This window comes from Leiobunum rupestre, chromosome 2, assembly GCF_980474605.1.
Source record: "Leiobunum rupestre chromosome 2, qqLeiRupe1.1.hap1, whole genome shotgun sequence".
NCBI classification, from domain to species: Eukaryota; Metazoa; Arthropoda; class Arachnida; order Opiliones; family Sclerosomatidae; genus Leiobunum; species Leiobunum rupestre.
The window spans coordinates 68,228,906-68,245,958 of NC_143385.1; the positions used below are offsets into that span (position 1 = coordinate 68,228,906).

General features: G+C 33.3%; 1 protein-coding gene across 1 annotated transcript in view; it reads left to right on the forward strand.

Moving 5' to 3' along the window:
- Positions 1-11,666: 11,666 nt before the first annotated feature.
- The window catches only part of Klp54D (Kinesin-like protein at 54D), an 81,662-nt gene continuing 76,275 nt past the window's right edge, over positions 11,667-17,053 (forward strand). Inside the window, exon 1 of the mRNA XM_090165069.1 lies at positions 11,667-11,724. Within this exon, the coding sequence (XP_090021195.1) occupies positions 11,723-11,724 (2 nt within the window). The 5' untranslated portion in view covers positions 11,667-11,722. The remainder of the gene's footprint in view (positions 11,725-17,053) is intronic.

Here is a 17,053-nt window from a genome sequence, read left to right on the forward strand (position 1 = left end):
GCGTAGTGGTCGCAAGTGAAGACCAGTGCGTCGATAGCGGGTGCCATCATTCAATTCAATGATATACGAGGCAGGTTTGTCAGTCACTTCAACAACAGTTGCCGGAAGCCAGTGTCGGTGACCAGCTTGATAATGTATTTTGTCTCCTATAGCATAGGTATGTGTTTTGGGAGGCGGTACGGAAATCATGTTGGATCGTCGAGCATTGAGATTTTCGGTGATTAGCTGAGTAGGAAAATGAGGAATAAGCGCTTGAGCATTAGTAGAAGTGGGAGTACGCAGGAGTCGCCCCATTAACATTTCTGAAGGTGATGGGAGATTTTCTTGAGGAGTGGCTCGATACTCAAGGAGAATGTAATGAGGGTCCACCCCTGCCATCTTAGCTTTATCCAACAGATGTTTGATCGTTTGGATATGTCTCTCAGACATACCATTCGACTGAGGAAAGTGGGGACTTGAAGTCACGTGTCAGAAAATCGGCGAATTCTTTGGATCCAAATGGGGGACCATTATCAGTGATCACACGTTGTGGGGTGTCATGACGTGAAAAATGCGGTTTTATGGCACGTATCACGGAAGCAGCATTGGTGCTGTGTAATTCGTCAATCTCAATGTATTTAGAATAATAGTCTACGCAAAGAAGAAAGTTTTTTCGATCATGGTGAAATAGGTCCATTCCTATAATTTCCCAGGGATGTTGAGGCACGGTGTGTGGGGAAGTAATGACATGTGAATTTGCACGGTCTTTGGCACGGCAAATTTGGCCACATTGTATTAGCGCTGCGCAGACAATTCATTAGTTAGACCGGGCCAAAATACATGAATACGTGCTTTGCGGAGACAAGAGTTTAGACCCTGATGAGCACCATGGAGAAGTGAGAGGACTACTGCACGATGATTTTTTGGGATTATCAGCCTGTCTCCTTTGTATAAAAGGCCATTATCAGTATGAATGTCAGATTTGTGGGACCAGTAAGGCTTCAAAGAGGAAGACAATGAGCTTGAATAGCGAGGCCATCCATACTTTATGTATGCCATCAGTTGACGCGTGTCGGGATCATTTTGAATGTCATTTTTTATGGCAGTTTCACGAGAGGAAGACAGAGTGGTTAACGAGTGTAAGGCCGCTTGAGGTCCCTCAAGGTACGCTGTATCAATGTCAGTGGTTGGAAGTGGTGAACGTGAAAGTGCATCAGCTATATACAGTCTAGATCCAGGCACGTACACTAACTGAGGGTTGTAGCGGAGGTACCGCAGGACCAAGCGTTGTAAACGGGGTGAGAGTGCGGGAAACGGTCGTTTAACTATGGTAAGCAAAGGCTTGTGGTCAGTTTGTAGAATTTGAGTAGTGCCGGTGATATAATAACTGAATCGCTCCAAAGCAAACACCAGGGCCAAAAGTTCTTTTTTCTATTTGCGAATAAGATTGTTGAGCTTGATTCAATGTAGTAGATACATAGTGTACTGAGTGATCGTCTTGCAGCAGGACTGCCTCCACACCAGTTTGACTGGAATCGGCTGATATGATTGTGGCCTTCTGTGGATGATAAAAGGATAAGACTGGAGCTTCGGTGATCGTATCCTTGAGTAGCTGAAAGTGTTTATCGGCATTTGAGTCCCATTGAAAAACAAAATCGGCCTTTAACATCTGTCGCAATGGAGCAGTCTTAGCGGAGTGATTCTGAATAAATTTACTCAGGAAATTAATGACCCCCAAAAAACTTTGAAGTTCCTTCTTTGTAGTGGGAGGTTGCTGGGATTAATTAACACTAAGGATATACGGCAGAGAGCAAAAAATTCAAAATGGCTGTTCCGAACGTGATCTATGGGCAGAAAAAGTCAAAACGGAAATGGATGCTTTTGCCGCGGCACACGTGACCTTTTCTAGACCGTCTGCAAACTAGGATAAGTGATGGAGCTTGGAGGTTGATTCCATAATTTTGGCTATTAATTTCAACAATGTATTCGAATTTTACTTATGAAGTGTTAAGCATTAATTCACCAAACGAGGTTAAAGAAATATATAAACTAGCAAAAATGTTAAGCTTTGGCTTATTTTTAGTTGAACCTTAAATGTTTGAACTCCCCTTAAAACAATCAAAAATTGTTCACATGAATATATATCAATTGCGTTATCTTCCTTTATTCACATTTAAATATTTTAATTCGAAATAACAAATTATTCTCGTAAAATTGGGTTATTTTATCAAACTTATCCGAGAAATAACGATTCGTCAGTAACTAAACGAAAATTTTCAAACCGTTTATCTTATAGTGCCTTGATTATTCGAAAGATGGCTCTGTATCTCGAATTCAATTTCCGCTTGCCGCGTTAAAAGGGGGTGAAATGGGGGATGACGTTTCCAAGTTCGGAACAGCTAGAAATATTTTTCTTACTGAAGAGAACTACGTCTGCGGTATATCCTTAGTGTTAATTAATCCAAGGAGGTTGTATAGCTTGTATGGCTGCTATTCTGTCAGGATGAATGCGAATGCCAACCTTAGAAATGATGTGGCCAAGATAAATCACTTCAGGCTGAGCAAGTTGAAGTTTCCTGTTGCTAAACTTTATTCCAGAGTCACGTGCTTTGGTTAGAACAGCTCGTAGAATTGCATTGTGTTCCGCTGTATTACGTGCTGCTATCAAATGGTCATCAATAGATATAAAATGCCGTGGAATTCCCTCAAAAATGGTGTTCAAGTAGCGTTGGAAGATCTCGGAGGCTGACTTGATACCATAGGGAAGAGAGAGATAACAAAATCGTCCATATTTGGTAGCAAAAGTACACAATAGTGAGCTTTCTTTAGTTAAACGAATCTGCCAAAATGCAGCAGACACATCCAACACAGTGAAAAGCACACTGTCGTTCAATTCACTGAATATTTCTTGTGACACTGGTAGCTTGAAGTTCTCTCCAATTAAAACGGCATTGAGATTTCGTGGATCGAGACAGATTCGAATAGTTCCGTCTGGTTTTGGAACAATGACCATGGCATGCACCTATTCGGTGGGCTCGGTAACTGGACGGATTATGTTTAGGTCGATCATCCGTTTGAGCTCAAGTTTCAGCGGGTCACGATAGGCATAAGGGACACTGCGTGGCGAAACAATCACTGGTTGTGCATTTGGGCGTATTTTAAGAGCATACTGGCCTGGAAGACTCTCAATGGGACCAAAGACATCTTCAAATTCTTGAATAAGACGCTGAGGTGAGTCTTGCGTGTTTTCAAACTTCTTCATGTCCAATGAACAAATTTTATTTGGTGTGGTAGTGGTCGGGGTAGTGTCCAAGCGTTGTATTAGTCCAAGGGACTCTGACGTCATGGCTCCAATTATTGGGACAGTGTGCAACGTAGTTATGTACATTGTGCAGAAATGAGCTCCTTTTAGCGATTTACAATGAAGTGCAGCCGTACCCAACATGGGAACCTGTTCTCCATTATATGCCATGATGCGATTAGTGGGTGGCGAAAGTGGTGGAGGGTATGGCAGTTGACGATAATAGGATTCAGGAAGCACATTGACCTGAGAGCCAGTATCAATCTTGAAAGGCACCGTAAGATTCTGTATGGTGATAGGAGTGATCCAGTCATCAGGATGTGAGATCGTAGTGGCATTAACCGTTAGGTAAGCAATGTGTAAGATCATTATTTTTAATGCCAACAATTATCATGGTGCAAAGCAAAGAGTCACATGTCGCTCCAAAATCACAGTGACTGGCCTTCGTCTTAAGGTCATTAACAAAAGTGTCAAAGGGCTGACTTGGTAATTGGCGCGCAGTGATGAATTTATAGCGAGAGAGAGCGATGTTCTTGTATGGAGCAAAGTAGGCAGTGAAACGATCCGTTACTTCCTTGCCTGTCCAACCAAAGCGGGGAGGTCCAAGTGCTTATATATGCGTCTGCCCTCTGGGCCTATGAGTTGTAAAAGTACATTAATTTTAGTGTTCTCCGACTTAGCTGCTAATTCAGTGGCCTCCGAAAAGATATTGAACTCATCCAGCCATGTTTCCCAGGCATCCGCAGAAGCATCACCTCACCCAGGGAAAGTTGTCCAGGAGCAGGAAACGAGGTAGTAGTGGTTGCCATTGTCGCCGTGTAGGCAACGTGTGACGAGCCAAGGCCCGAAAGTTCCAAATGGAATACTAACAAAGTGATGGAAACGAATGATCCAAAGGGGAAAAACTTATTTTAAATAGAGCATGGGAACGGTGAGCAAACTTGAGCTACTTCTGACACCATGTTACGATAATAGTCTTATAATGTTTATAATAAATTACTCTGCTAAATATGAAGCTCTTTATTTAGATCTTTGTCTTATTTATTCTAACCCCATTGGTCCATGGATACACGTGATCATATACATGTAGATATATCACGTGACAATAACTTTCAAATATTTTGGCGCCAAATTCTAGGTACTCCTTTTCCCCCGAAGCGGCGGTTTTTGGAAGCTTATTAGTGTACAATAACTTAGCAGACTCTATTTCGACATGTTTGCTGGACATTTTTAGATCTTATATGTTTATTTCTTATCGAAAATGTATAGCATCATTGAAAAAATGGTTTTTATATTTTATCAAAGTGAAATAAATAATATTCGCGCCCGAAACGAGTCTAGATGGCGTAACGGCGCTAGCTTCTCCGAGAGTCCGAGGTGGCGCCTATGATCTAGCGTCGGTTACAGACAAATTAAAAAGTAAAAGAACCATTGAATTGGGAATATTAATCTAGAGGTCCAATCAGAACGTCCGATTTCAGTATTTCGCGAAACAAGTTTTTAAAAATAAGAATACTGCCGTCTGCTCCCAAATGACGAGAAAACTTTATCATTCTACCCGTGGCGCCGTCTATCCGCGTCTATCTCTCAATGGTTCGTTCAAATAAGACGCGTTTTCCGGCATAAATTTTTTTTTCAAAAATAATGGATGGCGCCACGGGTCATATGATAACGTTTTCTCGTCATTTTAGAGGAGACGGCACATTCGTAATTTTCAAAAACTTGTTTCGCGGGGAGCAGATTTGAATGGATCTCTAGATTAATATTCCCAACTCAATGATAAGAACGTTTTTTTTTTAAATAAAAACTAATTCGAGAGGAAAAACTATCGCAACGCCCCCTTTGGTTCGCCATTGAAACCTAGACAGGTAGCGGCTAAAGCAGACACTATTAAGTTTTCTTCATCGTTATTCGTAAATATAACTTTTTAAATAATGATATTTGCATTTTAATATATTTTTTGCATCGTTTGCCTATATTTAGATCCGTTTATTTAAAAAAAAAAACAAAAAAAAACATTATTTTGACTTTTAAATTTGTCGGTAGCAGACGCTACATGTAGATTATAGGCGCTACCAGAGAGGGTAAAGTCGTAGCGAAGCGACTTTACCCTTTCTGGCACTACCTCGGAGAAGCTAGCAAAGAATCCATGGAAACCCGGTTAAAATATCTTTTGCTTTTTCAACTCTATTCAACAACTTCCAAAATCCGCCACTTGGAGGAAATACGAAAAGGTTCATTTCCCGCCACACGCTTTAAAAAGCGAATATAAATTTAAATGTCAAAGTAAACTGTAAAAATTCAGTCCTTATTCAAGGTTAATGGTTAAAAACATTGAAACATCGCTCGATACAATCATGTCATCAAATCATACGTAAATATAGTATAACATCCCCCAGTATGCATTGCAATGACCCCCCCCCCTTTCCCCAAATTGTGGGGTATGGCCAAGGCTACGGACGAATAGGAGAGAAGCTGGTTGCCATAGCGATAATGTATACAAATTGACATTTAAACCCATTGGCGAAATCGGTCTTTACCGATGAAGAACGTATCAAGTCTGGGTCAGTCTCTAGCCTTGAAATCCTCCGCCGGACATGACTGACATGTACATCGTGGACCGCGGGTGAGTTCTTTTAATCTATTGTCCGATAAGATTTGGTAATTATTCTTCGATTTTGATGGGTCAACGATTTTTGTGTCAGCGTTCTTTGTCTGGGTCTCTGGTGGGGTGATTTTAATAGCCGCTATTGACGTGTTTTCGGGGTCAATGCTTGGTTGGCCACATCGCAGTCGCACCGTTTTTTTGTGGTTAATTGTTTTATTTTTTAGTATTGGCGAAATAACTTTCATTAGAAAGCATTGATCATTAAAATTCAGGGATTTAAAAAGTGATTGAGAAATGTCAAGTAATTTAAAAAATAATGAAGCTATATCAAGTAATTTAAAAAGTAATTGAGCTATATCAAGTAATTTAAAAAGTATTTGAGCTATATCAAGTAATTTAAAAAGTAATTGAGCTATATCAAGTAATTTAAAAAGGAAATGGAGCTATATCAAGTAATTTAAAAAGTAATTGAGCTATATCAAGTAATTTAAAAAGGAAATGGAGCTATATCAAGTAATTTAAAAAGTAATTGAGCTATATCAAGTAATTTAAAAAAATTGAGCTATATCAAGTAATTAAAATATAATTAAGCTATATCAAGTAATCTAAAAAGTATTTGAGCTATATCAAGCAATTTAAAAAGTGATTGAGCTATATCAAGTAATTTAAAAAGTGATTGAGTTATATCAAGTAATTTAAAAAGTAATTGAGCTATATCTAGTAATTTTATTTAAAAATTATTGATTTAAATCAAGTAATGTTCTTTAAAAAATTATTGATTTAAATGAAGTAATGTCCTTTAAAAATCATTGATTTAATTTAAGTAATTTTCATTAAAAATCAATAATTTAATCAAGTAATTTTCATTAAAAATCAATAATTTAATCAAGTAATTTTATTTCAAAAACCTTTTATTTAACTCGAGTATTTTCCTTTTAAAAAACATTTATTTCAATACTTTTTTTAAGAAACCTTTAATTCGAATAAAGTTATTATCTAAAAAATCATTGAATTAAATCAAGTAATTGTCTATTAAAAATATTTTATTTAAATCAATAAATTTTCCACAAAAAACCTTTGGTTTAAATTAAGTAATTTTCTTTTAAAAATCATTGATTTAAATCAATTAATTTACTAAAAAAAATCATTGATTTAAATCAATTAATTTACTAAAAAAATCTTTGGTTTAAATTGAGTAATTTTCTTTAAAACATCATTGATTTACACGAAGTAATTGTTTAAAAAAAATTATTTAAATCGAGTAATTTTCAAAAAATATTTTTAAGCCACTTAATTGTACTTAAATTATTTAATTCAAAAGAGGAAATAAAACAATACAAAATTTAGTTCCAATACAGAGCAAATCTAAAATATTAAATAGTAATTATATTAATTAAGATTTCGTATATTCTATAGCCGATAGAAGCAAAGCACCACTGAAAAAGAGCCATTATTTGCTTCAAAAATCGATTAATTCAATGTAAAAAACGTTTATTGATTTCATTTTTATTCAAATCAAAAAGTTAAAAACCGGTTTTAAATGTGCATTCAATTACCTGCTAAAAATAATCTTTCCAATCAAGTAATTTCTAAATATAATGTTCAATTGTTTTAAATTAGTTAAAAGAATTTACTCTATCTAATGACATTTTTTTTACAAATTATTTGAAATTTGTAATTTTTCAATAATAATTTAAGTAATTTAAGTGGCTCTGAGCAGTCGACAAATCGCTTTGGAAATAAATAGCGTTGTCAAGTTCAGAAATATAATTTCATTCTCCTCTTAAAAACATTTTCTGTGGTAGGTCTAAAGTTTTCTATATCCTAAAGAGAGTGATCTATAAATATTTCTATAGAAAAGGCCAATAAAGTGTCTAGCTTCTTTCCATGTCTATAGAAATTTTGTCCAAATAGATTACCTTTTTTACAAAGTCTATACAAATAAAACAAAAACGTTTCAAGTTATTTTCAATAGTCAAAATACAGAGCCTTTTGAAAATTTCTATAGAAAAAGCCAAGAACATTTTTAGATATTTTCAATGTTTATAGAAAATTAGTCCCAATAGAGTGCCTTTTAAAAATTGCTATAGAACAGACAAAGAACGTTCCTAGATAATTTTAATATCTATAAAAAATAGTCTAATACAGTGCCTAACTTTTCTTTACAGTCAAATTAAAATTTCTATGGAAAAATACCAAGAACGTTTCTAGATAATTTCACAGAAATTTTATAGATTTTTCGGATTGCATTTCTGTATAAATGCTATTACAAATGTTTCGTAAAGACGTTTAAGACTAAAGACTATCGCGTTTTTGACATTTAGTAAATTTAGGGGCGTCTTGAGCGTGTGAGGAAAACATATTACATTTTCTTTGAATATTAAATTCCTTACAAATAACCTTACTTTAGATCAATACTCGTTTTTCAACGCAGAAGATTATTTTACATGGCCAATTTTTAAATACTCCCAAGTTTTACCAGAAATTTCAAATAATGTAAAAACTGCGCAAAATATTTCAATTTTGGTGTAATTTTTTTTCCTGGAATTTTCCTAAATAGATGTTTCTATAAACTAACTTTTAATGTAAAATATAGAGTTTGTGTCATCTCGACTGGACTTAAAAATTGTTTTTCATTATACTGCAAAAGCTGTTGTCAAAGTTTTGGAAATCAGGGGAGGATTTTATGGAAAGAAGTATTGAATATTTTTTTCTAATTTTTGCATAAAATAATTTTAGAAATAGTAGCAACTTCAAAATTTTAAATTATCGAAAAAACTGCGAAAAATTAATTTCATTTTATGCCGAAATTTTCTTGAGTTGTACTTTTACATAAAATATCGCTAAAACAGTGTAAGGCGTAGAGTTGTATTTTATAAGAAATAAGTATGTATTCCCTTCCCACAAAACTATTTAAATTGGTGGCGCCATCTAGTATAAATCAAAGCAATAAAATCGAATATTTATGGGCGTCGTTCTAAATGTTGGTTTCCTTGTAAACAATTTTTAAATCTGTCAATTCGTTGCCGAACGAACGTACCTGCTCTAGGGGGTACCCGAATGCGTTTTATCGTATTGGCTTAATCTCTCCAAATAACAAGAAATCATATAAACACGCTTTTCGCATTAGATTTTAAGGCTTAAAAACCTTTCAGTATGAGAATCACGTTGTTTCTCAGTATCGCAAGAGCCTGTTAAATGCCTATAGTTAAACACCTTTCTCTCTCTGTTTAAATTGAACCACAGAAGTGTGAGAACCAAACCGTATGCATGGTGTCAGCGTTGCCAAACGTAACGAAAATTATCGTACACGTCGATAATTTAGAGACAATTTTGTATTGTAACCCGGCCAACTGAATTAATGGCTTCAAAAGTCGCTTGATGACTTGGGCCTAAGGTGGTGCCTTGGGTGATTAGCCTAGCTGATTATTATTAATTCGTATACGTCGATTACTTCTAGCAAATTTTTAAATGTGCGATCATTTCAACGGCATACTATATAGTACTCTATTTCAATATATTGACTAAAAGCAGACGATATTTATCGTACACGTCGATAATTGTTTTAACCATTTTTCGGGACGAACGATAATTGCAGCCGTATACTAAATACCACTCTATTGTCGATAATTCGACTCGAACTGTACGATAATCCTCAAATATTTCTATAATTTCGTATCAATTATTGGACCGAATGGTAATTTAACGGCATACTAAATAGATCTCTGCGCGCTTTTATAATCTAATAGCAAATTTTTATAGTTTTAATCTCATTATTTTTATTATGTTACTTATACTTCGACCAATTATCCCCCATAATTCAAACTTACAGGCAATTTTCAGGCTACGATAATTTGTTTCCGAACTCAATAATCCTTCAAGACCTGGCAACGCTGCGCGCTTTTATAATACAATAGCAAATTTTTATAGTTTTAATCTCATTATTTTTATTATGTTACTTATACTTCGACCAATAATCCCCCATAATTCAAACTTACAGCCAATTTTCAGGCTACGATAATTGTTTTCGGAACTCGATAATCCTTCAAGACCTGGCAACGCTGCGCGCTTTTATAATATAATAGCAAATTTTTATCGTTTTAATCTCATTATTTTTATTATGTTACTTATACTTCGACCAATAATCCCCCATAATTCAAACTTACAGCCAATTTCCAGGCTACGATAATTGTTTTCGGAACTCGATAATCCTTCAAGACCTGGCAACGCTGCGCGCTTTTATAATATAATAGCAAATTTTTATAGTTTTAATCTCATTATTTTTATTATGTTACTTATACTTCGACCAATAATCCCCCATAATTCAAACTTACAGCCAATTTTCAGGCTACGATAATTGTTTTCCGAACTCGATAATCCTTCAAGACCTGGCAACGCTGCGCGCTTTTATAATATAATAGCAAATTTTTATAGTTTTAATCTCATTATTTTTATTATGTTACTTATACTTCGACCAATAATCCCCCATAATTCAAACTTACAGCCAATTTTCAGGCTACGATAATTGTTTTCCGAACTCGATAATCCTTCAAGACCTGGCAACGCTGCGCGCTTTTATAATATAATAGCAAATTTTTATAGTTTTAATCTCATTATTTTTATTATGTTACTTATACTTCGACCAATAATCCCCCATAATTCAAACTTACAGCCAATTTTCAGGCTACGATAATTGTTTTCCGAACTCGATAATCCTTCAAGACCTGGCAACGCTGCGCGCTTTTATAATATAATAGCAAATTTTTATAGTTTTAATCTCATTATTTTTATTATGTTACTTATACTTCGACCAATAATGCCCCATAATTCAAACTTTCAGCCAATTTTCAGGCTACGATAATTGTTTTCCGAACTCGATAATCCTTCAAGACCTGGCAACGCTGCGCGCTTTTATAATATAATAGCAAATTTTTATAGTTTTAATCTCATTATTTTTATTATGTTACTTATACTTCGACCAATAATCCCCCATAATTCAAACTTACAGCCAATTTTCAGTCTACGATAATTGTTTTCCGAACTCGATAATCCTTCAAGACCTGGCAACGCTGCGCGCTTTTATAATATAATAGCAAATTTTTATAGTTTTAATCTCATTATTTTAATTATGTTACTTATACTTCGACCAATAATCCCCCATAATTCAAACTTACAGCCAATTTTCAGGCTACGATAATTGTTTTCCGAACTCGATAATCCTTCAAGACCTGGCAACGCTGCGCGCTTTTATAATATAATAGCAAATTTTTATAGTTTTAATCTCATTATTTTTATTATGTTACTTATACTTCGACCAATAATCCCCCATAATTCAAACTTACAGCCAATTTTCAGGCTACGATAATTGTTTTCCGAACTCGATAATCCTTCAAGACCTGGCAACGCTGCGCGCTTTTATAATATAATAGCAAATTTTTATAGTTTTAATCTCATTATTTTTATTATGTTACTTATACTTCGACCAATAATCCCCCATAATTCAAACTTACAGCCAATTTTCAGGCTACGATAATTTGTTTCCGAACTCGATAATCCTTCACGACCTGGCAACGCTGCGCGGTTCTATTCTCTATTAAGGAAATTTCCCTCTAAACGCGGCAGGCGTCGGACCTGCGTGTTCCTTATTGGTCGATTACGACGTAGATGTAGTGCTCTAATCCAATATCCCAGAGTCGCTTTTGTCGCGCGCTGCTCAGTTTGAACTGGGCACTGCGCCGTCGACCAACGTAGTCATGTGCCTGTTTTTCCCAGTGTGAAATATACACTCTATCATCAAATCTTGATAAATTTGATTTGCCTCATACGCTTTCGTAATGTGAGTTTTTGCTTTTGCATTTTTCAAACGGTTTTTGTTATGTTTATGTGTCATGTGAATGCATTCACATTTTTTCAGAGCCATATTGCAATCTTAGAAAGTGAAAAATCTTTAATCATTTACAACTTTCTTAACCGAATTTCGATACCCGAATAAACCAATGAAATTCGAAATTTCGCAAATAAGTGTTGATAACTTTGTATCAAATAATTTCAATTTTTAAGATTGCGAATGAGTATGGTTTTTAAATTTATTTTAAAGTAAAATGAAGAAATTTATTCTAAAGTAAAATTAAGAAATTTATTCTAAAGGAAAATTAAGAAATTTATTCTAAAGGAAAATTAAGAAATTTATTCTAAAGTAAAATTAAGAAATTTATTCTAAAGTAAAATTAAGAAATTTATTCTAAAGTAAAATTAAGAAATTTTATCTAAAGAAAAATTAGCAAATTAGACCTTAAGTAAAACTAGCCAAATTTAGGTAAAGTAACATAAACAAATTTGACTTAAAGTAAAAATATCAAATTTTAGATAAAGTAACATCAACAAATTTGACCCTAAATAAAACTAAAGTTTTAGGTAAAGTAACATCAACAAATTTTACTCTCAGTAAAACTAGCAAATTTTAGGTAAAGTAACAATAACAAATTACATAAAATTTAACTAGTTTGAACTTATTCTATTAGGCTTAAAATGCCATTTTTATAGAAATATTAAGTTTTTGAGTAGTCAAAGTATTAGAAATCGGATCAATCAACTCCGATTGGTTAAATTTGAAAACCACGTTTTGATTGGCTACTTAATTACAAATGAGATAAGTAGATTGGTCAGAATATTTAAATATATTTAATGAAAGGTGAAGTTGAGGGTACGTTATAACTAATTGTTTATTAAATTTAAGATTGACAAAACTATTTTAAACACAATTAGAAATTAAATGGTTTGACGCGCACGTTCTTACTAACCTAAATACGTTCTTTATTTTACCTAGTATAAATAAAATAATCAAAATAATGCAAATGCCATAGTACTTTGCACCTCGCAATGAACTTATTAATTGCCTCAAAAACTGTATTAAAAACTTAACCTTGTTAAAGACAATGTTAAAAAGAATTTACATATTTCGTTACTATACAAACGCTAGGTTAAATATGTTCGTTATGCATTAAAGGTGAATAACATTTTATTAAAGATGTATAATCCTTATAGTGGTGTTCTTTATCCCTTGATAAACGTCTTCCCTGTAACGCCGGAAATGGGTGTTTACTTCCGCTCCACGCTTTATACTCGCGTTTCTTCTCCACGGGCTTAATTGACCAGTGGTCAGTCGGTTTGACCACTCTAGTTTCCGGCGATCGGTAGGGAGCCCTATAAAGTCGCTTTAAAAGGCGTGTCATATTTGATTTAGTGGGTCAGAGAACTTCACCAGTCGCGTGTAGTGATTGCATTTTGTGGAAAATAGTCTAGGCCATTATTATTTTGTAAAATCTTTGGGGTTCGCTGGGTTTATAGAACAAATTATTAATATTATGTTGTATTTTGTTTTTTTTAATGTAGACCTTTTTTGTATTATACATTTTATCAGGAGTTAATAATATATCTTACGAGAGAAGTAAACCATATAGGCCTTTAAAATTAAACATCTGTCTTTCGCGAAAATTATAATATTTATAAATAATTAATAAGTAATATTTATAAATAATGAATAAATAATATTTATAAATCATTAATAAATAATATTCATAAATAAATAATAAATAATATTTATAAATAAATAATAAATAATATTTATAAAAACTTAATAAATAATATTTATAAATAATGAATAAATGAATAAACAACAACATTTATAAATAAATAATAAATAAAAATAAATAAATAATATTTATAAATAATGAATAAATGAATAAACAACAACATGTATAAATAAATAATAAATAAAAATAAATAAATAATAAATAATATTTATAATATGATCCAACTATAAGATTAAAATGAAAATCGTCCCTTCGTAGATTGCTATATTCGCGAATTTGTTTGCCAAAACCATGGATGTGAAAAATTTTAAAATATTATGCGTAAGAATATGTGCTTATTTATAATCATATCTTCGATACGTAATAGTCTAAGATTTTCAAGAGTTTTTGTAATAGATTGAGAAAAAAATAATAAATAGTATAATTTCTATTCTAACGAAAAGTGATCCTTAATAACTGTATTCTATAGTTATTTTATGGAATTTGTCTATAGAAAACCTTTGTACGGTGCGTAAAATCGCCACAAATATTTGTGTGACTATGTTATAGTGCTAAAATTTTATTTTATATCGTTGTAAAATTTATGTCAAGAATGTTTAAATTTAAATTCGAAACCATACCTAATATTTCAGCTTTTTCCCTTTCAAAAAGCTTCATTCTATAGTTTTGTTTCTTAGAAAACCTTTATATGAGGCACAAATATTTGAGAGCTTATGTAATAGAGGTTTTATATTGTTCAAAAAAGTCAATTAAAGCGGTGCCTCCGATTTAAGTTCGTCCATGTACTATGTTGACAACAAAATTTGACATCGGAAGATTTCGCTTTTAAAGCTTGCATTAATGGACTATGCCAAATAGTAGTTTGTGCAACTTTATATATTATCTCTGTTATCAATGCATTAAGTGTGTTTATATGTAGTTCAGTGTGTGAACCTCTGTTCATTGTTATTTTGCAGACGAGTGTTGGTCATAGTTTGAATAAAGCAGGTGGAACCATTATAACGTTTTCTAAAATCGTGTTAGCTTCCGCATTTTCGCGATTATATAATAAATTTTCGTTCAGGGCAGGTGTTACAGAGGCCATCTTTATCCAAACGATAATTTATATCAATACAATAGTCACCTTTTCGTCTTATACGAAATGCAAATCAATAGGTTTTTGGGTGTCCTAATAATTATGATTAAATGATCAAAAACGTAATCATTGTCAAATCATTAATTAGGGGTAATTTATTACATTAAAGTTAAATCTTTTCAATATCGATTTCAACATTTCAATCACGATTTAATCGTTTCAATCACGATTTCATCGTTTCAATCACGATTTAATCGTTTCAATCACGATTTGATCGTTTCCATCACGATTTGATCGTTTCCATCACGATTTAATCGTTTCCATCACGATTTAATCGTTTCAATCACGATTAGATCGTTTCAATCATGATTTGATTGTTTCCATCACGATTTGATCGTTTCAATCACGATTTGATCGTTTCCATCATTATTTCATTATTTTCATAATGAATTCATCATTTCCATAATAAATTCATCATTTCCATAAGGATTTCATTATTTTCATAATGAATTCATCAGTTTCATAATGAATTTATCATTTATATAAGGATTTCATTATTTCAATTACGATTTCATAGTTTATATCACGATTTCATCGTTTGAGTTATTATTTTGAACCACGATTTCTTCAATTAGAATTTGAACCATTTAGTCCGTTTCATCGTTTCTATAAAGACAATCTTTTCAGTCACTAATCTTTCATCAAAGTAAATGGTATTAACCATTTAATCACGATTTAAACCATTTAATCACGATTTAAACCATTTAATCAGGATTTCAACCATTTAATCAGGATTTTAACCATTTAATCAGGATTTTAACCATTTAATCAGGATTTCAACTATTAAATCAGGATTTCAACCATTTAATCAGGATTGCAACCATTTTATTAGGATTTCAATAATTTAATTAGGATTTCAATTATTTAATCAGGATTTCAACCATTAAATCACGATTTCCACCATTTGATCTCGATTGCAACCATTTAATCACAATTTCATTCATTTAATATCCATTTCAACCATTTAATCTCGATTTCAACCATTTTATCTCTATTTCAACTATTAAATCACGATTTAATCTATTTACTCTCGTGATAAACTATTTAATAAATGTTTAATCTTTTTTATTCAATCTTTTTGAGTTGGTACCTTAATTAATAATTTCACCATTCCCACTAAACTCACGCCCCTCAAGTCTGAATTATAACCTTCGCTTACAAGGAAACACAGTTTCCCCGAAAACAATCTAAATCAAATTCTTAAACGGGACGATCCATTCAACAAATCAACCTAATTACTCGAAACGCCAAAATAAAACCCCCCTCTGGGTCGTAACCCTTAGAAAAGATTACCATAAAATACCCCTCCTTTTTCACTTTCAAGGTAAAACCCATTAAAGTAATTAAATTTCTTGCTTTCAGCCAAGCGCCATTAGCGGGGTATTTTCGTAGGAAAGCCATCTGAGTAATAAATCCTTCGAATTCATCAGTTAAAACAACCATCAAAGGGGAAGGTCCTTGTGGTCGGTGACAAACGACCAAGCGCGACAAATGGACCCCCCCCCCCCCTTTTTCAGTTTGCACCCCTCGAAGCCAACGTACCTTGACCCAGTGAAAATAACAACAAACTAAGTCCGCAAAATAATGTATTCTTTTCCAATCGATTGGGAGCGGCTTGGTCGGTTTAGACACTTTGTAACCGGCCTATGGCGTCGTCATGGTAACGGTTCAATAAATAAAAAACAAAGAAAAAGCGCTTGACTATAATGTATGGGACGTTTATAGGTAAAGCTCCAACTGACTTTTGTGGTTGGGTAGTTTGAGTTGATCTTACGCGTATGTCATTTTCCGCTGTCAGTGATTGTTTAATCTTTGATTGATTAACGGTCATTTGATGCCAATTTGAGCTTGTCCTTCATGATAAATTTGTTATTATTCTTTTAAACGATGATGCGATGTATTGAAAGCTTTGGTGAAGACGTTACTATTGAAATAAAGATGTTAGATTTGATATTTTTATCAATTGGTTCTTTCCGTGGTGTTATTAAAACAGGTTAAAGGCCTAGGTTTTCTTCTGCCTGTCACCCTTTAAATTTACTTTCCTTCCAAACAATTACCCTGGTGGTAGGCCAACCGCAGAACACGTTGGCCTACCACCAGGGTATTTGTTTGGAAGGAAAGTAAATTTAAAGGGTGACAGGCAGAAGAAAACCGAGTTTGCTCCGTGTGAATGGGAAAAATATTTTTCACAACTACTCCAATGATTTAAATAAAAATAATTTTCTTACACATCCTTTTGAGTTTTGATTAAACAAAATTAAATGATAATATTAATATTAGATACCTTTATTAATGTAAATTAACATATTCTGTAACAGAAGAAGAATTTTTGATAAATTTAGTGTAATTGACTTTGTCGTTTAACGCGGAAAATTTCAGCAACATTTTTCTGTGAAGGTAAACTCAACATCGAGGGGCTAACCACTCTTAGAAAGTCT